The 21,837-nt window shown below is 58.1% G+C and overlaps 4 protein-coding genes across 5 annotated transcripts; 1 reads left to right on the top strand and 3 right to left on the bottom strand.

Moving 5' to 3' along the window:
• The first annotated feature begins 3,015 nt into the window (after positions 1-3,015).
• On the top strand, positions 3,016-7,480 carry LOC147216509 (transgelin-like). Its single transcript, XM_086177185.1, has 5 exons — positions 3,016-3,189; positions 6,083-6,269; positions 6,363-6,534; positions 6,605-6,707; positions 6,811-7,480. The coding sequence occupies exons 2-5, from the start codon at positions 6,090-6,092 to the stop codon at positions 6,962-6,964; spliced, it is 609 nt and encodes a 202-aa protein (XP_086033311.1). The 5' UTR covers positions 3,016-3,189; positions 6,083-6,089; the 3' UTR covers positions 6,965-7,480.
• Positions 7,481-8,568: 1,088 nt separating this feature from the next.
• On the bottom strand, positions 8,569-11,433 carry caly (calcyon neuron-specific vesicular protein). The gene is made up of 5 exons (XM_086177179.1): positions 11,281-11,433; positions 10,530-10,755; positions 10,311-10,430; positions 9,945-10,058; positions 8,569-9,262 (listed from the first exon to the last, which is right to left on the bottom strand). Exons 2-5 carry the CDS (start codon positions 10,656-10,658, stop codon positions 9,068-9,070), a joined length of 558 nt encoding a protein of 185 aa, XP_086033305.1. The 5' UTR covers positions 10,659-10,755; positions 11,281-11,433; the 3' UTR covers positions 8,569-9,067.
• Positions 11,434-12,714: 1,281 nt separating this feature from the next.
• nsmce1 (NSE1 component of SMC5/6 complex) lies at positions 12,715-15,734 on the bottom strand. Of its 2 annotated transcripts, none has more exons than XR_015109059.1 (8): positions 15,528-15,734; positions 15,149-15,286; positions 14,861-14,982; positions 14,672-14,749; positions 14,426-14,572; positions 14,194-14,310; positions 12,923-13,129; positions 12,715-12,812 (listed from the first exon to the last, which is right to left on the bottom strand). XR_015109059.1 is itself a non-coding variant. In XM_086177173.1 (8 exons), the coding sequence occupies exons 1-8, from the start codon at positions 15,640-15,642 to the stop codon at positions 12,781-12,783; spliced, it is 876 nt and encodes a 291-aa protein (XP_086033299.1). In that variant the 5' UTR covers positions 15,643-15,733; the 3' UTR covers positions 12,715-12,780. The 2 variants fall into 2 exon arrangements, 1 of the variants encoding a protein (XP_086033299.1); XM_086177173.1 differs by having other exon boundaries at positions 12,923-13,049; positions 15,528-15,733.
• Positions 15,735-15,961: 227 nt separating this feature from the next.
• Positions 15,962-21,681, bottom strand: vps37a (VPS37A subunit of ESCRT-I). The gene is made up of 12 exons (XM_086177163.1): positions 21,201-21,681; positions 20,604-20,678; positions 19,955-20,072; positions 19,643-19,746; positions 19,070-19,286; positions 18,859-18,929; positions 18,636-18,763; positions 18,158-18,216; positions 18,003-18,071; positions 17,297-17,440; positions 17,119-17,207; positions 15,962-17,031 (listed from the first exon to the last, which is right to left on the bottom strand). Exons 1-11 carry the CDS (start codon positions 21,308-21,310, stop codon positions 17,127-17,129), a joined length of 1,176 nt encoding a protein of 391 aa, XP_086033289.1. The 5' UTR covers positions 21,311-21,681; the 3' UTR covers positions 15,962-17,031; positions 17,119-17,126.
• Positions 21,682-21,837: the final 156 nt, after the last annotated feature.

The raw sequence follows: 21,837 nt of genomic DNA, 5'->3' as shown, positions 1-21,837 counted from the left end.
CATGGTGTGTGATGCCTGGAACGCGTTCATCACACAGCTGGGGGGGGTGACGGGGGGGGTGACGGAGGCGGGGGGGGGTTGATGTGGACGTTTGGGGGTCACAGTTTGGAGGCTGCAGGGTGGGGGGGTGATTGGTGGGCAGGTCCGTTTGGTACAGCGCCCTCTGCTGGAGGCTTCAGGAACTGCAGCTACCACATGGAAACCACACCGGGTGGGGGGGGCCTTCCGTCCTTCCCTCCTTCCCTCCATCCCTCCATTCCTCCATCCCTCCTTCCGTCCTTCCGTCCTTCCGTCCTTCCCTCCTTCCCTCCTTCCCTCCATCCCTCCATTCCTCCATCCCTCCATCCCTCCTTCCCTCCTTCCCTCCTTCCGTCCTTCCCTCCTTCCCCCCCACAGGTAGGTCACCTGCAGACTCACAGAGGAATCAAACGCCAGGTGACCTGAACCTCCAGCTCAGCATGGAGGTCGTCGCTGCTCTCATCCATCCAGCCGTCCGTCCGTTTACTTTGAGGTTAGAAGAAAATACATCCACACACACACAGACCGACTCTGGTTAACTGTGTGTGAGTGTGTGTTTTGTTGAATGTATGTCTTTGAGTCCTCCTGGGGTTTGGGTCCTCCTAGATGCCCTCCTCCTCTCCTCCTCCTCCTCCTCTCCATCTCTTCATGCTCTTCCTCCTCTCCTCCTCTTCCTCACCCCTGAAGGTCGTCCTTCTGCTGCTGATTCAACGCCATGGTGACATCATGGCTCTACAGACCTTTTCCAATTAGCACCTCTCAGCAGCATCCTGGTTGAGTGTGTGTGTGTGTGTGTGTGTGTGTGTGTGTGAGAGACTTTCCACCTGAGAAGTACACGAAAGCCTGTGTACTCAGGAGGAGGAGGAGTGTGAAAACGCTCGACAGCCGAGCGAGCGGCGTCTATTTTTACGGCGTCGGTGGGCAGTGAACGCACCGCCGTGCCTCACAGTGAACACCTTCTGGATGAGGTCATCCAGCCGGGCCCACGTGGACCTCAGAGGGCAGCAGGTCCTGCCACCTTCTGCGGCTTCTGCTCCTACGTCAGAAGGCTCCGGGTCCTCTCTCCGCTGAAGCTCCAGCTGTCTGAGCAGAGTTCCTCCACGTTCTCCTGTGTTCTTCACAGAAATGACACAGTGAGTGAAGGAATGAGAGGTATGTGAGCGTCTCGCCCCACTGCCATATATGGAGTGGGCGTGGCCTCCTGCCCCCCCGGCCTCCAGATGTTGCTGCAGAGCAGAAGGCTCCTGGTGGTCCTGGTGGGTCCTGGTGGGTCCTGGTGGGTCCTGGTGGGTCCTGGTGGGTCCTGGTGGCCCACCGGCAGAAGAAAACCTGTGCTGGTCTGGGAGCTTTGAGAAGGCAGGCTCGTCCCCTCACGGCGGCGCCATGACAGCGACACCTATGTCACCCTGGCGACAGTCTCCATGGCAACCAGGAGCAACATCTGGACACCCAAGGCCGCCGCCAAAGTTGTGACTCAAGAAGAGCACACACACACACACACACACACACACACACACACACACACACACACACGGATACATACATACACACACACACACTCAGAAGAACACAGGGGCTCATTCACATGAAGAATTTGTCATCTGTGCTGCTCCCCACATCTACATGATCCACACGCTGAATAAGATTTTCCATGTTCCCACACAGTCTCACACACACACACAAACACACACACACAAACACACACACACACAAACACACACACACACACACAGATATCTGCCATTTGGTTTAACAAGAACACCACCCCCATCGGATTTCCACCATGTCAAAGAAACCACTGCATTCCACACGGCTGTCTGGGAGCTTCTCACACAACCATCACCTCGCACACACACACACACACACACACACACACACACAGTGTGAGTGTGTTAGTGTGTTAACCCTGTGCTGCTGACGTGAGTCCCCTCAGAATCACAGGCTGATAAAAAGAACCATGAAAGGGTTTGTGGTTATCTTGGACCCGCCCATCTGTGTGTGTGTGTGTGTGTGTGTGTGTGTGTGTGTGTGTGTGTGTATGTGTCAGAGGTAATAATGTGATTAATCTGAGCTTATTATTGTAGTGATGTGCAGGTTTCTGTGGCTCCTCTGAGCTGATGGGCTCCTCATCGCAGGGAGAAGACAAGGACAAAGATGGGACAAGGACAAGTGAGCTGAGGGCCAGCAAGGTCCTGAGCTCCTGAACATCTTGAGCTCCAGACCATCTTGAGCTCCAGACCATCCTGAGCTCCAGACTGTCCGACGCTCTTGAACATCTTGAGCTCCAGAGCTCCAGGCCGAGGAGAGAACAGGCCTCGGCAGTGAGTCAGGCAATCATTAACTCTGTGGCGCTCACATATCAGGCCTGGGAGGGGAGTGACGTGGAACTGACACACACACACACACACACACACACACACACACACACTTGTTGTACCACCTGGACGGTGACTTTGCACCCTCTGGCCGTGGCGCCGCCCTGAGCAGACGGACTCGCCCGTCCACGCTGAAGCGCCCTGGAGGGAGGGGCTCGCTCTCGCTCTTTCTCCGTTGCCATGGGAACCACCAGGATCTGAACCCGAGCGGCAGCAGTGAACACACACACACACACACACACACACACACACACACACACACACACACACACACACACACCTCGGTCGGCGGCAGGACTGTGATTGTTTATTTTGCAACTGCGGTGGGGAAGGAGGGCAGTGTGTGTGTGTGTGTGTGTGTGTGTGTGTGTGTGGAGTCTCCTTATCAGCGGTGTGTTGTTCATGTCGGGGCAGTGAAACAATGGCGCCCCCCCCCTCCCGTTCCTCCGCTCCGCGGCGGAGCCGAGCATTCCTCCCGGTGACCGCAGCAGGATCCCCGGTCACATGGGCTCTTTTTCCTGCCTTCCTTCTCCTAAATAAGGCCTTGGAGTTGCGTGGGAGGCGGCGGAGGAAGAGGCGGAGCCCGCGTGAAACCAGAGGCCCGCGGGCGTGTCTTCTCCCCCTTCCTCGAACCTCCTCGAACCTCCTCGTTCTGCTGAAAGCGGTGAAGTCATCCTGTCCGGTGAAGCGCCGCCGCCGCCGCCGCCGCGTTTCCCTCGCTGACTCTTTCCGCGCCGCCGCCGCTGAGAAGAAGAAGCAGGAAGGCTCACCTGTGCTCACCTGAAGGCCACGAGAGGTAAGTCCAGATCCAGATGTTCTGCCGACCTTCTCTCGGGGGCCAGAAAAGCCGGAGGACAAACGTAGGCTTCTCCAGCTGCTCCTCGGTGGGGCCTGTTCCACCTTCTCCTGTTCTTCTGTCTACTCCTGCTCCACCTTCTCCACCTTCTCCTGTTCTTCTGTCTACTCCTGCTCCACCTTCTCCACCTTCTCCACCTTCTCCTGTTCTTCTGTCTACTCCTGCTCCACCTGCTCCACCTTCTCCACCTTCTCCACCTTCTCCTCCTGCTCCTCCTTCACGCCCCCTGTGTCTCCTCCGCGGTGCCTCCTGGATCACCACGCCTCGCTCTTTCACAGACATGCGAGCAGGTCGGGCGTCTCCTGGCAGGGCTGAGGGTTGTCAGACAGCTGGAGGACCTGGAGCCGGTGAGGAGCTCAGGGCGGGGGGGCGGGGGTGCAGATCCGATCGGATCTCCAGTGAGACCGGGAGGGGTTCACTCCACACTTCTTCTCAGTGAGCAGCTGGACGACGTGCTCGGCGTTCCTCAGACATCGAGGGACACTTCTTTAGTTTCTGTAGATCTCCAACCACAGCCTACAGGAGATCCATTTGGTGGATGGATGGATGGATGGATGGATGGATGGATGGATGGATGGATGGATGGATGGATGGATGGATGGACCTGACCGAGGTCCTGGTTGTGAACCTGACCCTCAAGAGGGGTTCCATATTAGTGAAAGGCTGGTGCTTGGACCGGTTGGAGGCCCACTGGGTTCCCTCCTGAGTGGAGTCCTCATGTTCTCCTGGTGTCTGCATGGGGTTCCTCCTTCAGCCCAAACACATGCAGGAGGTCCAGCAGAGAGATTGTGTGAATGTCTTTATAAGAGGCCCTGTGACTGGTCCAGGGTGACCCTGTAGAAGATGAGGGGACGAATGAAGGAAGATCGAAAGAGTGAAGGCCAAGAAGGAGGAGGACGTTGCAGTGTTGGAGCTCTGAGCATGAGGACGTGAGGACGTGAGGACGTGAGGACGTGAGGACGTGACCCCGCCGTCGCAGGTCTCCTGCTCGGCCGCTCCCCCCGGATCTCGCTAATCTCCAGAGCACACAGGAACACCTTCACGGGATTGTTCTCCTGGCGCTGGAGGATCCGCCCAGGCGATGAGGAGATAGCGAGAAGCCTGACGAGCTCAGGGGCTCCTGGAACTCCAGGAGCGCCGCCGTGGCCGGCCCTCATCTCCAGCGCGATGCAGAGATAGACGGCGGATCTTCTCGGGCGTGTTCGGGCGCCTCGGACGGAACTCCTCCGTGTTGCGAAAGAGGGTTTAAAAGTTCAGATGCCTGGATGTCCAAGTCAGTCTGGCTGTGGATCATCTCCAATCTCCAGGGAGGAGCTCCGGCACCGCCGAGGGTCGTCTTTGGCGCTTCTCCGTCCGATCCAGATGTTTATCAAAGCTCTCCTCTCACCCTGTGCTCGGCAGCTGCCAGCAGGGAGGAGCTTCCTGACATTTTCAAACATCTCCAGATACAATCTGATGCTGTCAGCTTGAAGGGGGGGGGGCAGGAGGTCCAGCACCTCCACCTCCTCCTGATCCAACTCACACAATTCTCACTTCCCATAGAGACCAGAACCTGTTGTTGTTCTGTTTAGCCCTGCACACACACACACACACACACACACACACACACACACACACACACACACGTGTGTTAACCAGGGAGGAAGGAAGTGACAGCTGAGTGAGCAAACAGGATGCAGGAAGTGGGTCTAGAAGCCACCAGGAAGCGCACACACACACACACACACCTCTTACCAAATCAGTGGTGCAATCAGACTTTGCTGCATCCACGGCCTCATCAGACGCCTTCTCACCTTCTCACCCTAGCTGGACTGCAGGTCTGTGAACTCTTCTTCTTCTTCTTCTCCTTCTCCTTCTCCTCCTCCTCCTCCTCCTCCTCCTCCTCCTCCTCCTCCTCCTCCTCCTCCTCCTCCTCCTCTTCCTCCTCCTCCTCCTCCTCCTCCTCCAGTCTTTCCCCTTCAGGGTCTCCACAGTGAATCCACCTTCTCCATCTCAGCCTGTTCTCTGGATCCTCCTCTCACACCAACTACCTTCATATCCTGTGGGTTTGTGAACCCTGGTGGAGGCAAATCTGAGGAGAGGAGATGGTGTTTGGAGGAGGTGAAGGGACGGTTTGATATCAAGCTGAGAGACAGGAGAGGAGAGCCTTCATCTCATCGCTCGTCCTCCTCTTCACTTTTGGCACCATCTGCACACCTTTCCTGTTCTTTCCTGTTGTCCTAAAAACCTGCTTCCTCCTGCTCCTCCTGCTCCTCCTCCTCGGGGTGCAGCGTCCTGCCAGAAGCTCGGTCTCCTCCCACCTCCTGCATGAACCAAGATGGTGGCGGTGAATGACAGATGGTGAGAACCAAGATGGCGGTGGAGTTTGGAACAACACAATCACACTCCAGACACACTCCTGGAAGCAGCTGCTGCTGCAGCTCGGACGTCGGTGGAGGATGAGGATGTGTAGCTCCAGCATGATGGAGGTATCTCGTGGAGATGAGGAGGTCCTCCCCGAAGACAAGCTGGTCTCTTCAGACATGAGGAGGACTCTCTCAGGCGGCGTTCCTCTCGCTCCCGGTGACAAAGCCGCCATTGTTGTGGCCGACAGACGGCTCGTGTGACTTCCAGAGCTCCGCCTCCAGGACCATGAGCTCACCGCCGCTTTTCTTCAGTGCTTACACACACACACACACACACACACACACACACACACACACACACACACCACCACACACACACACACACACACACAGCTGTGGGTGTGGTCACACAGGGGTTTGAATGTCGTCTCACTGGCTGGTTGGAAGGCGGAGCTCCGCTGACCGGCGCCGACCTTCTGGTCCTGCAGGAGCATCATGGCGAACCGAGGCCCCGCCTACGGCCTGAGCCGCGAGGTCCAGAACAAGATCGAGAGGAAGTACGACGTGGAGCTGGAGGAGCGGCTGGTGGCCTGGATCGTGGCCCAGTGCGGCCCCTCGGTGGGCCGACCCGAGGCCGGCCGGAGCGGCTTCCGGGATTGGCTGATGGACGGGCAGGTGAGCGCCGGGCGGCCGGGCGGCGGCGGCGAGGAGGAGGAGGAGGAGGCCGGCGCGTCATCTCACGAGGGTTCTTCTCCTCCTGGTCTGCAGGTGCTGTGCGAGCTCATCAACAGCCTGCACGGAGCCAACAAGCCCATCAAGAGCATCAAGGGCCACAGCATGGCCTTCAAGCAGATGGAGCAGATCTCCATGTTCCTCAAGGCGGCCGAGAGCTACGGGGTCACCAAAACCGACATGTTCCAGACGGTGGACCTCTACGAGAGTAAGACGGGTCGCGCCTTCGGGTGGCTCCGACGGCAGCCGGTCTGACCCCGATGTTTGCTGGTCTCCAGGTAAGGACCTGGCCGCCGTGCAGAGGACCCTGATGGCCCTGGGGAGCCTGGCCGTCACCAAGAGCGACGGCAACTACAAAGGAGACCCCGGCTGGTTCCACAAGTGAGCGCCGGATCGCCCGCGGAAACCAGAAGGTCAGAAGGTCAGAGCAGGAGTCGATGACGGCATCGTGTGTGTGTGTGTGTGTGTGTGTGTGTGTGTGCAGGAAGTCCCAGGAGAACCGCAGGGACTTCTCCGAGGAGCAGCTGAGCGAGGGCAGGAACGTCATCGGCCTGCAGATGGGCACCAACAAAGGAGCTTCTCAAGCCGGCATGACGGGGTACGGGCGCCCCCGGCAGATCATCAACAACAACCCCTGAGACCACCGACCCCCCCGACCCCCGACCCATGACCTCTGACCCCTGACGGGGGCAAGGGTGGAGGAACTGTGTAACTCTTACTGTGGTCACGGGGGTGGAGGGTGGAGGGTGACCAGGGTTCTTCAAGCTAAACTGGATGAAAACGGGGACCAATGAGATCATGTGCACATAGAACACACACACACACACACACACACACACACACACACACACACAGCAGGTTGGATGTATCTTGGTAGCCAGGCTGTGCTCTGCGTGGCCTGCAGGGGGCGCTCTCTTCTCCACCCACAGCTGGAGATCCAAGGACCTGCTGGAAAGCCCCGCCTCCACCGCGGTGCCTGAAGGCATCTAGAAGGCCTGGCTCCCTTTTCCAGCAGGTCCAGGGTCTCCATGGGTTCTCCTCCTGCTGCCCTCTGAGGTGGAGACCAGAGGAGCTGCTCCGACCCCACGTGGCTGCAACCAGATGATCCACAGCATGAAAACCACTTTCCAATAAAGTCCAGTCTCACTTTGGAACACGTCTCCTGTGTGATCCATGGAGGAGCTCACACACACACACACACACACACACACACACTCGAGTCTCATGATGTTCTCAGGACAGGCTGTGGACCCTGAACTGAGTCCTCACCTGACCGAGGAGCTCCTCCAGGAGAGGAACCTTCTCCATCCACCTGGAGGCTTCTTATCTGTTGGCTGCATCTTCTCCATCCCTCCTCTGTCCACGCCTCAGTGTGACTTTATCTCCAGAACATCTACCGCATGCTGTCCCTCTGATGGAGTCCTTCCTGATCCTCTCCGTCCTCCTCCCTCCAACCAATGTTCCTCCACCTCTTCTGCTCTTAAAGTCCTCCTCCTTCCTGAGACAAGAAGTAAATAAAAGTCCAGCCTCCTTTGTCTGTCAGACTTGAAGAGTCTGGACTTTCAGCAGAGCAGAAGAACCCCCTTCTTCTTCTCCCTGGAGAGCGTCAAGCGTGTGGAAACCCCACCAGGTCCTCGGTGCTGGACGGTCCTGCAGGCGTGGACCTTCTGCCCGGGCCAGCTGAGTTCAGGAGTATGTGAAACAGGAAGCCCATGTAACACCTTCTCTGCCCGGACGCCGAGCCGTTGAAGGCCAACTTCTGCAACTTCCTGAAACGTGTTCTCCGAGGGCCGCGGACAGGAAGCCAGGTTCAGGCTCTGAGAGAACTTCCTGTTCCAGGTCCTCGGAGACGTGGGGGTGCAGGAGGCGCCGCTCCGTCCATTCAGAGGACTCTTCTTCACAGTCTCCATCTTCACCGACTCCTGAGGTTCTTTCAGAGGCAGGTTCAACTGGAGAGGATTCTCATGTTTCAGTTCCCGGTCAATATTTGGACCGTCCAGAGTTGGAGAAGATCCTCACCGTGGGAGGACCATCTCATCTCACCGCGCTGGCAAGTCGAGCGTTGAGGTCCTCTTCATACTCTTGCATGGATCTCCATCTTGGAGGTTCTCCCAGAGGTCACCTCGAGGAGGCATGGAGGCCCTGATTGACCCCCAGAACCGGAGAACATCAGGAGAAGCAGGAGCTGCAGGAGCCAAGAGACGTCTGACGGGGCGGCTCCACAAGGATGAAGGTCACTCCATTAGAGGTTTCATGACTTTATTCAGATCCAGTTCGGGGCCGGACGGACAAAACACACACCACGGCAAGTCTCGGCCCCGTCGCCGATCAATAATCAATCCTTCCTTTGGGCGGAACGTCACGATCAATACATAGTAAACACACAGAGCGTTCATGAACGCAGCTAGATAGCATTCAAGCTAGCAGACGTCAATCCATCATGGATTGATGTCAGTTACCCGTCCTCTTGTGTGTGAGGCGCCCTCTGCTGCCACACACACACACACACACACACACACACACACACACACACACACACACACACACACAAACCGCAGGCACGCACACACTTCTGATGAATAGGAATTGAATCCAGCTGTGAGGAAGTTGAGTAAGTGTGGGGTTTTACATTGCTTGAGTCACACACACACACACACACACACACACACACACACACACACACACACACACACACACACACACACACACACACACACTTTGGCAGCCTGCACTACATCCCATCACTGGTCTCCTCCCGTCCCTCCGCCGCCTTGCTCCGCCTCCTCCGCCTCCCGCAGAGTTCCGGAGAGCGGTAACCATGGCGACGGCAGGCGTGTGCCGCGGCGGCGGCCCAGGACGGCGTGCAGCGCGGCGCCCGGGCCCGGCTGCTGCTGGGTGTAGTACCCCTCCAGGCCTGCGGGGGCGCAGTGCTTGTCCTGCGGGACCAGGGACAGGAAGAGACGGCTGACAAACAGGAAGTGCGAACGGCGTGTGGAGGTCAACGCCTCGCTTGTCATGTGATCAGCTCAGAACCTGAGCGCCATCAGAGGGTTCTGCGGACGTTCTCCTCTGGTTCTGGGTTCTACATGTTAGCAGGTTCTCCTGCTGTCATGGTCCATCTTCCTGCCTCTCCCTTTCTGTCTGTCTGTCCTCCCGTCCTGACCTTCTGGACGAGGCTCTCCACGTCTGGTTGTGATGGTGTCAGAAGGTGGTCCCGGGTAAGAAGGTCTCTGAAGGCCTTCTGCGCTCAGACGGAGGTTCCAGAACCCTCTGATGATCGCCGGACGCCACCGCGGCCCGGTCCGGCCGGCGTGTCGGGGACGGATCCAGAAGGAACGGCGGCGTGGGGTGAACACGGAGGTGGAGTCCTCCAGGCCTGGAGACGTTTCTTCTCACGCTCAGAGCAGAGAAGAACAACAAGCTTCTGGCTCCGGCTGAGGAGGACCTTCTGATCCAGACAGAACCTTCCTGAAAAGGGTTCTCCTCAAGTCAGCGTGAACCTGCTCACAGGCACCAGGAGAAGGCTGGGTTTCATGGCACACACCATCTCCAAGGTGTGTGTGTGTGTGTGTGTGTGTGTGTGTGTGTGTGTGTGTGTGTGTGTGAGCTGCAGCCTACCTTCAGGATGAAGCCCTCAGGGCAGGTGAGGTGGTCGTACCACATGGCTTTGTAGGTGAGCAGGAGGAGGAGGCTGCTGAGGAACGCCAGCGTGATGAAGATCAAACCAGTGATCTGGGAAACAACACACACACACACACACACACACACACACACACACACACACAGTTACACTTCTAAAATGTAATCTGATTACAAGCGGCAGCTCCGCCGTGACGTCAGGGATGAATCTCCATAGTTTTACTTCTGAGGTTCTTCTCCAGACGTCCCCAGGGTGTGTTTCTGCTGTGGAGGACCGTGCCTCAGCATGAGGAGGACCACGTCTACCTGCTCCTGGACCAGAAGCAGGAGGAGCTTCTCACCCACCTTGGCCTTCTCCGACACCTCGGCATGGACGTTGATGCTCAGCCTCTTGACGTCCAGCAGATGCAGCTCGCTCCTCTTCTTCTGCTGCTGCTCGAACCGTGTGGCGGTCCTGACGGTGACCTGCAGACGCAGAGGGTTGGTATGGACACACACACACACACACACACACACACACACACACACACACACACACACACACACACACACACACACACTCACCCTGTTGGCGAAGGTCTGCTGGAGCTGGCTGACCTCCAGAGGAGCGATGAGAGGAACATTGTCGAAGCCGTCGTCAGCAGCCGCCGGCTTCTTCGGCTTGTCGGACAGGTGGCTGCCCAGCTTCACCATGGCTGCTCCTGGTCCTGGTCCTGCTGCTGGTCCTGGTCCTGCAGCTGATCCTGCTCCTGATGCTGGTCCTGCTCCTGGTCCTGGTCCTGCTCCTGGTCTGGGTTGCAGAACCTCGGTTCAGCTCTGTGTCCCACAGCAACAGCCTCTGCTTCCACTGAAGCTGCTTTGCTGGGCTATACTATGCTAAGCTATGCTAAGCTACGCTGCTACAAATGGAAGCCTTTTAATTTTTCTTGATTGATGATTTGACTTCCTGTCACAGGTGAGACTTCCTGCTTCCCCTCGTCTTCTCCCCAACTCACACACTCACACACGCACACACACACACACACACACACACACACACACACACACACACACACACACACAGGTGGGTGAACGGACAGTCACGTGACGTGACGTCAGGAACACACACCTGGTCCTCTGGATCCGGTCCTGGATCCCGGACCGGAACCGGCAGGAGATCCAAACCGGCGGCTTTAACAAACGCACGCAATGGGATCGACGCGCGCCCGCCGTGCGTGTGATCCCGAATCACTGCGCGCGCGTCTGGGATCCGCTCGAACCGGACGCGGTCACACGCGCTTTGTTTTGTTTTGTTTTCCCAGAGACGGGGACTCACCCGGGGCTGGTCCGGTGTCCGGTGTCCGGTGCGCGGTGCGCGGTCGGACCCTGCGGGTCTGCGGGTCTGCGGGTCTCCGTGCGGGCGCTGGTTGCTGCGGTGACGAGCGGCCGCGCTGCGCGTGCTCGCCGGGCCGCTGCGGCGGCGCGTGCCAGCTGTTGAGGAAGTGACGTCACTCCGCGGAAAACGATCGCGCGCGCTCCCCGGTCCGCCGCGGTTTCCCGCGAGCGGCCATGTTTGTTTCCAACGGCAACCGACGGCCGGACGGAGCGGCGGAGCGGGAAACTACCGGGGCCGGTAAGGGCGTGCGCAGCGGCGGAGCTGCCGCTCAACTCCGGGTCAAAAACATAATTATTGCACCCCAAAGGTCAACCAGAGCTCAGGAACCCCAAGACCTCAGAGAAGAAGAAGAATCAACATGAACCCCGACATTCGTGAGTCGCTGCAACATCAAGGAAGAGTTTGGAGAAGATAAAGAGGAGATTTGAGTCAAACACACTTTGCGTGCTGATGTTTCTTCCAAGGGTCCATTTCCCAGCAGGAGCCGGACATCAGGAGATGTCAGGTCTCCTCCGCAGAGGTCAGAGGTCAGGGGTCAGAGGTCAGCGGCTCAACCAGAACACCGCAAAGTGGTGCCGCGTTTACTTTACATGAAGCCGATCGGCGTCATCATCCTGACCAGAGGTGAAGGAGAGAAGGAAGGAGTCCAGGCGAGATGGAACGGGCGGAGAAAGAAGACCTGGAGACGCTCATGAGAAGACAGGAGGAGGACAGAGAAGATCAGAAAGGAGTCCAGAAGGAAACCACGTGTCAGATGATCTGGAGATAAAGTCACATGAGATGGTTTGGACATAGAAGACGAGGGCCGGAGAAGATCCGGGTAGGAGGACGCCGAGGTCGGAGCCGAGCGCCAGGAGGTCTGGATGAAGACCAGAGGGTGATGGACAGGAAGTTTGCTGGAGTGAGAAGAGAGGGCTAGATGGAGGCAGGTGATTGGCTGAGGCCCCTGAAGAGATCGGCCCACAGAAGCATAAATTCTTTTCAACACCATGAAAGACTTCCAAGAAAAGTTTCCCTCGGGTGAAATTCTTTTCCACCTCGTTAAAATAGAAATAAAACACAAAGATCCGTGTTTCTCCACAACGTTCACAGGAGGACGCGTCGGGTCGAGAAGGTTCAGAATTACAAACACATTCCAGATGTTCCTAAATACTTGAAACGCGTGGACGTTCAAGCCGCTCAGACCCACCTTCATCCAGCTCCTTCTTCTCCTGGAAGTTCTTCAGGAGACCAGAAGCCCAGCTGAAGTGCAGCCACAGCGACACCTGCTGCCCCGTCTTCTGTACTGTTACTCAGAGGACCCGTGTGTGTGTGTGTGTGTGTGTGTGTGTGTGTGTGTGCGTGTGTGTTGGGGGGCAAAGATTTAAAAAAAGGTTCAGACAAAAACTTTTATTTTGCAAAACAACAACAACAACAAATTCCCGTCGTCTCCTGAAGGCGTCATCGTCTGGAGGCCCGTCTGCTTTCTGTGGCTGACAGAGAGGAGAACCGAGGTGAGACGGGCTCGTGCACGGTGCGCTCGTGCACGGTGCGCTCGTGAAACCACTGTGAAACCACAGTGGTGAAGCCAAGCGGTCCTCACCGGGCCCCTGGTGGGGCCAGGGGTCGTCGCAGGCCGGGCACCGCGGCTCCGTCCGACCCTTGAAGTATCTCGCCACGCACGGGTGGTGGATCTTCACGGCGCAGGTGGGGTTCTCACACGTCTGGCACTGGAGGGAAAACCAGACGCGGGAAGAGGAGAGGTCGGACCCTCGTTCATCTCAAAGAGCCAGAGGTCCAGCTTGAACGCCTTCAGTAGGTCGTAGGTCAGAGAAGGAGGAGGAAGGCGGGTTCAGAAGCAGAGAGAAGAAAGGAAAGAGTCTGGGACTGAGGGGAGGAACTCTGAATATCAGGACGATGACAGGAAAAGGTAGAGTTGGTGGACATGATGCAGAGAAGGAAGGTGGAGATACTGAACAGAGGTGGATACACCTGTTCATCCAGTTGCACCGGCTACCAGTAGCTGCCAGGATCAAGCACAAGGTCCTGACCTGGCCTTCAAAACCACCTCAGGAACAGGTCCAGCATATCTGAGCCAAATGATAAGACCTTATGTTCCCGGCAGAGAGCTGCGTCCCTCTAATACAAACCTACTAGCAGGACCTTCTGCTCGCTCTAAGCGATCTCAGGCTAAACTGTTCTCAGTTCTACTACCTCAGTGGTGGAACAAACTTCCGGAAGCAACAAGACCAGCATCATCTCTCTCAACCTTCAAGAAACAGGTGAAAACTCTTCTCTTTCAGGACTTTTTGCTGCGCTGATGCCCCAGATCAGGTTGGCAGCAAGTTAGGCTATGCAGTGTGTATGTGTGTGTGTGTGTGTGTACGTTTGTGTACGTCTTTGTCAAAAAAAAACAAACTCACTAACCTAAGCTTGCTGTTCTGTATATTTCCTGTGCATCTTGTATTTGCAAGTGTATTTGCAGTCCCTCTGTCCTCTATTGTAAGTGGCTTTGGATAAAAGCGTCTGCCAAATGTAATGTAATGTAATGTGTGTCCAGGAGACCAGGTGGAAAGGTAGTAAGGCTAGAAGCTTAGGAGCAGCTTTCAGTTGTACTATTATGGCACTGACAAGAAGAGAAATGGAGTAGGAGTTATCTTGAAGGAGGAGTTTGTTAGGAACGTTCTGGAGGTGAAAAGAATGTCAGATAGACTTCTGAGTCTGAAACTGGACCATGAAGGTGTGATGCTCAGTGTTGTTAGTGGCTATGAACCACAGGTGGGATGTGAGTTAGAGGAGAAGAAGTTCTGGAATGAGCTGGATGAGGTGATGCGGAATATCTCCAGACCTTCTCGTGGGCGGAGGGAACGCTACCTGGAAGGCAAAGTTGCGGCAGATGTGGCAGACCTTGACCTGGTCCTGGTACATGACCCGGATGTAGGGCTCCATCTCCATGATGCACCTGGTGGACAGGGTGTACTCGCCCGACCTCTGCGGTGAAGAGGCAGGAGAAACGGATGGAAACTTCCCGGGAACACACGTCCGGCAGGCGCTCGACCTCCGGGATCTTCTGACCTCCGCCCAAGCGAGGCCGCCGGCTTCCTACCTCGTTCAGCCACTTGTCGTGCACGAGCCGGCCCAGGAGCTGCTCCGTCTCGCTCTTCTTCAGCTTCTTGGAGGTCAGGGTGTCCGCGCTGTTCAGGATGTCGGTGGACGAGGCCTCGCCGGAGTCGGAGGCCACGATCAGGTCCATCTGAAGGAGCGGGCGGGATCGCCGGGTCGTCAGCCGCGACACTTACACCTGAGGTGAGGTTCCGACGCAAAGGGCCCGCGGCCTCCAGATCCGACCCACCGTTTTCCTGAAGAGCTCCAGCTCGTTGTCGGCGTAATCCGAGGACATCCTGGTGACGTCCGTCTCCGTCATGTTGACCTGGACGAGACGGAGGAGACTTCGGTCGGAACCGAGACGCGCCGGTCCGTTCGGCGCCTCGGGATCTGCGACTCGAGTCTCTTCCGGTCGGAGGGTCAGAGGTCAACTCACCAAGGCGTAGTGCTGCTCGCCGAGGTCCTCAGACATGCCCTTCCTGATCTGCATGAACAACGGCTGCAGGTGCGAGTTGACGGTGTCCACGAACTCGTCCAGATTGTCGGGGCTGTGCGGCGCTGCGGGACACACACGCGACGCGTCAGCTCGCCGCCGCGGCGGCTCCTCCGGGGCTCTTACCGGAAGCTGCGGTCAAGATCTCACGGAGGCGCTGGAGATCTGCTAAGGTGGGTATCAGCCCTTCACGTCTCCCCGTGTAACGCCCCGGACCCCCGTGGGACTGACCCCCGTGGGCCTGGCAGCAGTGGCGGTGCAGCGTCCGGGCCTCCTGCTCGCTGACGATGCCGCCGGCCATCATGGTCTGCAGGAACCGCCGGTGGCTGTCCCCCATCTGCAGGGACATGGCTCTTCCGGTTCTTCCACCTGGACAGGAGGAACAAGAAAAGGACGGCGGTGAGAGTGGAGATGAAGTTTAGCTTCCGCGGCAGCTTGTCGGACCTCCAGAGTCCGAACGGACCCGGGAGACACCGGGAGACACCGGGAGAAGATCCACGCGGAGGCGGCGGCCGTCGGCTGGATTAGCATGAAGCTAACGGCGGCTCGCGTTTGGGACACGTTTGCGGCTTCATCTGAGTGTGTGAGAGTGGAAGGAAAGTGTCCTGACCCGGCGTGGCTGTCTGCGGACCCGCGCCTCCTCCAAGCCTCCGAACCTCGGTCTTCTTCTCCGCCGCGCCTCCACCTCCTCCTCCGGGCGTCAGCAGGCGGCTCCAGCTCCTCATCAGCGCCCCCTGCCGGCCGGGCGGAGGAACCGCAGCGCGCTGCCGATCGGGTCGATCGGTCAAAATCCATATTATTGATCTGCGGGTCACACGGGCACGGCGGCCCCGCCCCCCCCCGCCCCCCAGGCGACATGTTCGGTTCTGACGCTTCGCCCGTGAGGCTCCAGCAGGCCTTCTCTCTGCTCACTGAGGACCATCTGCAGGATCTTCTGAAGATGGAGTGAACGGCAGGAGTGGATTCATCCTGGAAGGCACTCCAGAGACTCAGATTGTTTAGAAACCACTTATAAAGTATATAAATAACACCGGTCAAGATCTCATGTAAATGCTTTAATACTCTAACAAATTAAATAACTTATAATACAAGGTGTCTGAGTCCGATTACAATATAGGCTATTATTAACATTATTTAAATACAGTATCCAATGTTTGAGTGCAGCATTAAACCCAACACTCGGGTGTCTCCCGCCCCCTGAGCCCTCTCGCTTAAGTAAAACCTCCCAAGTGGGACCGTCGTGTCCACCGGCACCCGGTCACCTGGTCACCCGGGTGTAAACCACCGGCTCCCGTTCCCCAGACCCGGCAGGACCTGCACGCAAGCGGACCACCGTTATCGGTCTGTGGGCCGGAACCCAGGAACCCCTGCCGCTACGGCTACGAGACGGCGTGGGTTCAAACCCCGGACTTCTGAAGGCCTTTCTGGCACAGATAAGGCCGCCCGGGGCCGGAGCCGCGTCTGGCTCTGCTGCGACCGGCGGCGCTGAGGCGGAAGGAGGCGCCCGGACCGGAGCGGCGGCTGGGCGAGCGGACGGGGTTTTCGTACGCAGAGACACACTGATCCGGGGGAGACACCCCCCCCCCGCTCAAACCCCTTCGCTCGGCCCAAAGCCCGTCTCTAAGATCAAGCTGTCCAATGTAAACAAGAGGAGCGCCGTCTTCCGTCCGTCGCCTTTTTAAAGAGAAATAAAAAGCTAAGCGCTGAGCTCAGGGGGCGGAGGACACCAGCGTTCCACTTCACCCATCACGTTCTAAGCCAGTTGCCCACCTGAATACTGTCCTACACCATTTGTACTGAAGAATTCACATAAACTACCGCTCCCGTCGGCGGCGACGCACTCCAAAGAAATCCTGGAAAAGGAAGAAAACTCTGCCGTCTGGTAAGTCAGACTGTAAAAACAGCGTGTGCGGTAGAAAGTATCTCTCCGTCCGGGCTGGAAGGACTCCGCCGCGTCCCGTCTCTCCCAGCGGGTCGGGGCACGATGGGATTTTTTGATTTCTAAAGCCATGGTGACGCCCACAGCCTGCCTCTCTGTGGCCTGGTGTGCTTTTGGAGCCCTCGGCGGCCGTCCTCTCGGCCGACGGCGGCGGCTGGCTGAGGAGGCCCCGCGCCTGAGGAACGACAACACACGGTTCGGCGGGTTTCCCAGGGACAACTTGGGTCCGCGGGCGAGCGGGTTCGCTCCCGGGCGTGGGTACCTCGCGTTCTAGTGGTTGGCAGGAAACTGTTGGTGTGTGTTGATGAACTGCTGCATCTTCTCCTCCTTGGCCCTCCTGCTGTGGCAGAGCTGTGGAACAGCAGGAGGGTCAAAGGTCAGAGCACCTTCACCCGCCCCAGAAAGGACGTCCTCACACCGCCGGCCGTCCCGCCTCTCACCGTTCTCTTGTCCATGAAGCCGCTCAGGAACTCGTCGATGTCGGCGCGTCCCCCCAGGAAATTTTCGGCCGTCTCCTCGGACTCCTCCTCGGCCTGGTGGGCCGCCACCTTCATCCGAGCCTGGAGGGCGCTCGGACTGCAGCTCTGTCGGAGGGAGGGGGGGCAGGAGGGGGATTAGGGCCGACTCGACACCTCTGGTTATCTGGAGAGCGGACATGCATGGTTGAAGACCCCAGAAGCTGCAGGGTTCTGGACGGCGAGGCTCGGCCCTCGGAGCCCGGGGTCTTCATTCACCGTCTGAAGAGCTACGGAAGACGATTCCGTCCGACCGTTTAACCTGAAATCTGCATCTGCCGACAGAAAATCTGACCCTAATCCGTTCACCTTGGACACCCGGATCGCCTCCGGCTTCCAGATTAGGACCTGCTAAGAAGACTGAAACCTAACCAGGAACAAGGAGTCAGTGTTGAAGGATTGGTGGCGTCTTGAAGGCCTCAGAGGGAAGAACCCGGCAGTATTCATCCACTCATCACACACGCGTCCTTGTTTTTCAGAGAATAAGACATCCTCAGTCCGCCGAGGACATGACGGCCCGGTGTCGCCGCGGGCGGTGTCAGGTTGCCGTGGTGACGGCTGTACCGGGGGTTCAGCGGAACAGCTCGGCGCGCCCTCAGTGAGCTGCGGAGAACCTTGAGGAAGCACTCACCTCGCTCAGCTCATGCTGTCTCTGCATCTTGGTCTCGAAGGCAGACTTCATCTGAGTCAGCTGGTCGTACTGTCAACACAACAAACATCGCGGCCGGTTAGCGGAGCAACGAGGAGAAGGAGGAAGGCTGGGGAACATCTGACGGCAAAGAGGACCTTATAGAGCAGCTCCTGTCTCTTTCCTTCCAGCTGCGGCTCCATGTGAAGGTTCTTCTCTGCAAAGCACACAAACAGGAGGTGAAGTGTCTCCGCCAGCCGAGGAGACGAGAGGAGAACAACTTTGAGATGAGAACAACTTTATTTATCCCGAAGGAAATTGTTGTGCCAGAGTTTCAAGCAAAAACATAACAGTAATAGATAATAGTAGGAAGGAGGGAGAATAAGAAATACAATGAAATATAAAGTGTCAAGGTTAAGGCTATCAAGTCTTTTAAGGTCTTAAGTACAAAGATTTGAAGATTCCCTGCGGCTGAAGGAAGAGGAATTAAAAAGTCTGATAGCCTCAGGTGGGAAGGACCTCCTGTGGCGTTCAGTGGAGCTCCTTGGTGGAATCAATCTACGACAGAAAGAGCTCTGACAGGACGTCGGTGTCCATGCAGGGGGTGATGGACGTTGTAGGAGGGACGCAACTCACTGGCCAGGTCCACGATGTTGACCACCAGCTCCTCTTTATCGCCGGTGACCCGCTTGAGCTGCGGCAAGCCGACGAAGAACTTCAGCAGCGCGTCCTCGTTCTCGGCCAGGTCCGACAGCTGGGTCAGACTGTGCGTCCGGCGGAGACAAACAGAGGCATTTAAGAGAGAGCTTCGTGGAAGGTGCGAGGGATGGATCGGGCTGAGGGAGGCGAGGTACGTTACTTGAGCTCAGAGAGTTCTGGAAAAGCCTCCGGGATCTCGGGCATCTTGTAGATGTGTCCGTTCAGTCCGGCCTGCAGTCGGACAGGTGACGACCCGGTTATCTTGTCTGTCGCGTCGGCGCCGACCCATTTCCGTGTCGGAGCCCCCGCCGTCTCCCGGCGAGGAGCCGACGGCCGGCTCTCCGCGGGACGGATTCTAATCCCCAACCTACCTGAGGGTCTCCGGTCGGAACCGGCAGCGGCAGCTCTGCGATGAGTCCGTACGGGGCCGGGGCCCGGGGCGGCCCGTGGACCCCCTCCGCCCCAGGGTGGGCCACGGGAGCGGGGGAGGGGGCCGGAGGGGGCGTCTGACTCGGGCCCACGTGGCGGCCGGCGTAGTGGAAGGCCTGCGTGGGATACGGGGGGAGGCCCGGGGGCTTGTACATACCGCTGTGATCAGAGCAGAGAGAGCGCCGGGTCAGGACCTTCACCTTTGACCCCAGGGCACATTCACCGGACCCCCCCCCCCCCCCCCATCGCTCCGATGCTTCGCCGTCCCACCTGCAGCTGCTTCATGCTACCACTTCCAGGGTGTTCTCTAAGTTCTCTAAGTTCTCCAGCATCTTGTTATGGTAAACCGGGGGGTCGACCCAGACGTCAGGAGAGAGGTGGGAATTTAGACGGCCTTCGCCGGGCCAAACACAAACCGCGCCGACCGGGACGGGTCCCGCACGGCCGACCTGCGTTACCACGACGACCGAGGCCACTTTCGAACGCAGCGCGGCGTGAGCGGGAAGTGCACTCACAATGGAAATCCAGAGGGGCAGCCGGACACCAGGACAGGAGGGCTCTTCCAGAACTCGTCCAGCAGGCTCTGAACCACCTTCCCCAGGTCCGAGTGCATCCCGAACTACAGCACACAGGCAGGAGAGCATCAGCGCCAGACTACAATCCGCCTTGTTCCAGAAAAACACCCGTCAGATCACAACGTGTGTGTTGACATTACGAACAGCGTTTATAAATGAATCCGTGAAACGGGAGCGCCGACCCTGCGTGGGGTCTTCAACGGCTGCCCCTGGAACCCACGTCCCGTTCATCTTGACACAGGTGGTACTCACGTTGGCGATGAGGGGGCTGCTGATCATGGTGCCGTTATTGCTGTCGACTAAATGATGGCCAACGGGGGGATAAACACTGACCACCGGCTTCTCCTGGGGGAACTGAGGGGGCAGAAGACTGAGAGAGAAGAGAGGACTTCAGGTTCAAGGAAATGTCCCTCCCTGCTTCACACTGCACACAGCGAGGAGGCCCGATGGAGGCGTAGCGTCGAGCGTCGCCTCGCCCGCCCACGGGCCCTCCGTCATCGGACGTGAGCACATGAACAAATCCCATCGGGTCGCTGATGTTTAAAACTCTGAGGTCGACAATCGGTTTCACCAGAGAATTCTTGGTTCCCCGACACGAGGGACCGAAAGGTATGCTTCCCTGGAGTTTGAAATGACAGGACCGCACAGGGCACAGCATTCAGACCGGATGCTGGACGTTTGTACGGCCCGACCGGACAGGGACACTTTCATTTGAATGGACGTTTCAGAAAAAGCCCAATCGACGAGCTTCGGCAGAAAGGGTTCGTCGGTTCGCAGCTCGACCCAGACGGGGTTCAGGAACTGTTGTCGGAGAGACCCGTCGTAGGCCGAACCCCCCGCCGGAGCATCAAGCCCGCTGCTGACCCTCCCCAACTTCTTAACAAATGATGACCATACTCACATGTTGACAGTGATGGTGGCGTTGTTGACGGTGAAGGGTATCCTGTACTCCACATCCTTCTGGATTTCGGCCAGGCTGCGGACACAAGGAGACATTTCGGGGTCACCGCCGCTCATGGACGTGCCACCATTGGGAGGACATCTACTTCCCGCCTGTATCTTTGGAGTTGGAGGAGACACTGCGGTGTGTCGAAGCCGTCACACCCGTCTGACAGCTGGACCTGCGGGTGTGAAGCCCCTGACCCGAACCCTCGGCCTCCCTCTCCTCGCCCACAGAGGCTAATAGTTTAATCTCATCGGCTCACTTCCTGAACCTCCCGTCCGCACACGGCGGAGAAGAACAACAGCTCAATGCTGTTAACAGTTAGCAAACATTAGCCGCGGCTCCCACGCCACGCGTGCTGCCTTCACGGTCCGCGTCGAGCTGCTGCTAAAAATAACACCCATTATTTCCCAGCTAGCCGCGGGCTAAGCTAGTAGCTCGTCCGCTTCTGGCGTCGGACCCGTCGAGCCGGACCTCCCGGTTCCGTTCAAAGGAGGCTAACAAGGGACGTCATCGTCCCCCCCGCCGGGACCGGCCGGAGGGGACGAGCCTCACCTGGGGTGAGCGGCTTTCAGGGACTCGATCTGCCGCTGGCGCTGCTGCTGGAGGCTGCTGAGGGCGGGCAGCGGCCCGGAGCCCTTGGACAGCGGGAAGAGCCAGTTCATCTTCTCCCGGGGAGCGACGGGCTGGCGGAGGGTGGAGGCCGGCGGCGGGCGGAGGCGAGGAGCGGGGAGAGGCGCTGCGCTGCTAGCCGCTGTGCCGCTAGCCGCGGTGCTGCTAGCCGCTGTGCTAACCGCCGCGCTAGCCGCGTTAGCTGCTCGACGGACGGGAGTCTCTGCGTTACGTTACGAAGTCAGATGGCATCTCCGTCGGGGCGGACACCGCTCCGGCCCGCGTTATCTAAGCCGGCTTCCGCGCAGGACGGGAACCGGCAGGGGCATCACCGGGACGCGGGTCGGGCCGAGCTAGGAGAGACAACAACCTCGGAGCTTGAGCAACTTATTTACGTATGACGTCACATAGGAGCGCAGCGCACGGCGCAACTTCCGGTTTGAGCCGCTGGGGGAGGCGGCCTTCACGCAGCCTTTACCCGGCCTTCATCCTGCCCTCACCCGGCCGTCAGTCCGCCCGGGAGCATCGCGGCTGGGCGAACCGCGGGGAGCCGAGGCTATTCACAACAACGGAAATGTCC

The sequence above is a fragment of the Fistularia commersonii genome, chromosome 29, assembly GCF_037954325.1.
Source record: "Fistularia commersonii isolate RoL2024-O1a breed Wild chromosome 29, RoL_Fcom_v1.0, whole genome shotgun sequence".
Lineage (NCBI taxonomy): Eukaryota > Metazoa > Chordata > Actinopteri > Syngnathiformes > Fistulariidae > Fistularia > Fistularia commersonii.
This window is presented reverse-complemented; position numbering and strand designations above follow the sequence as displayed.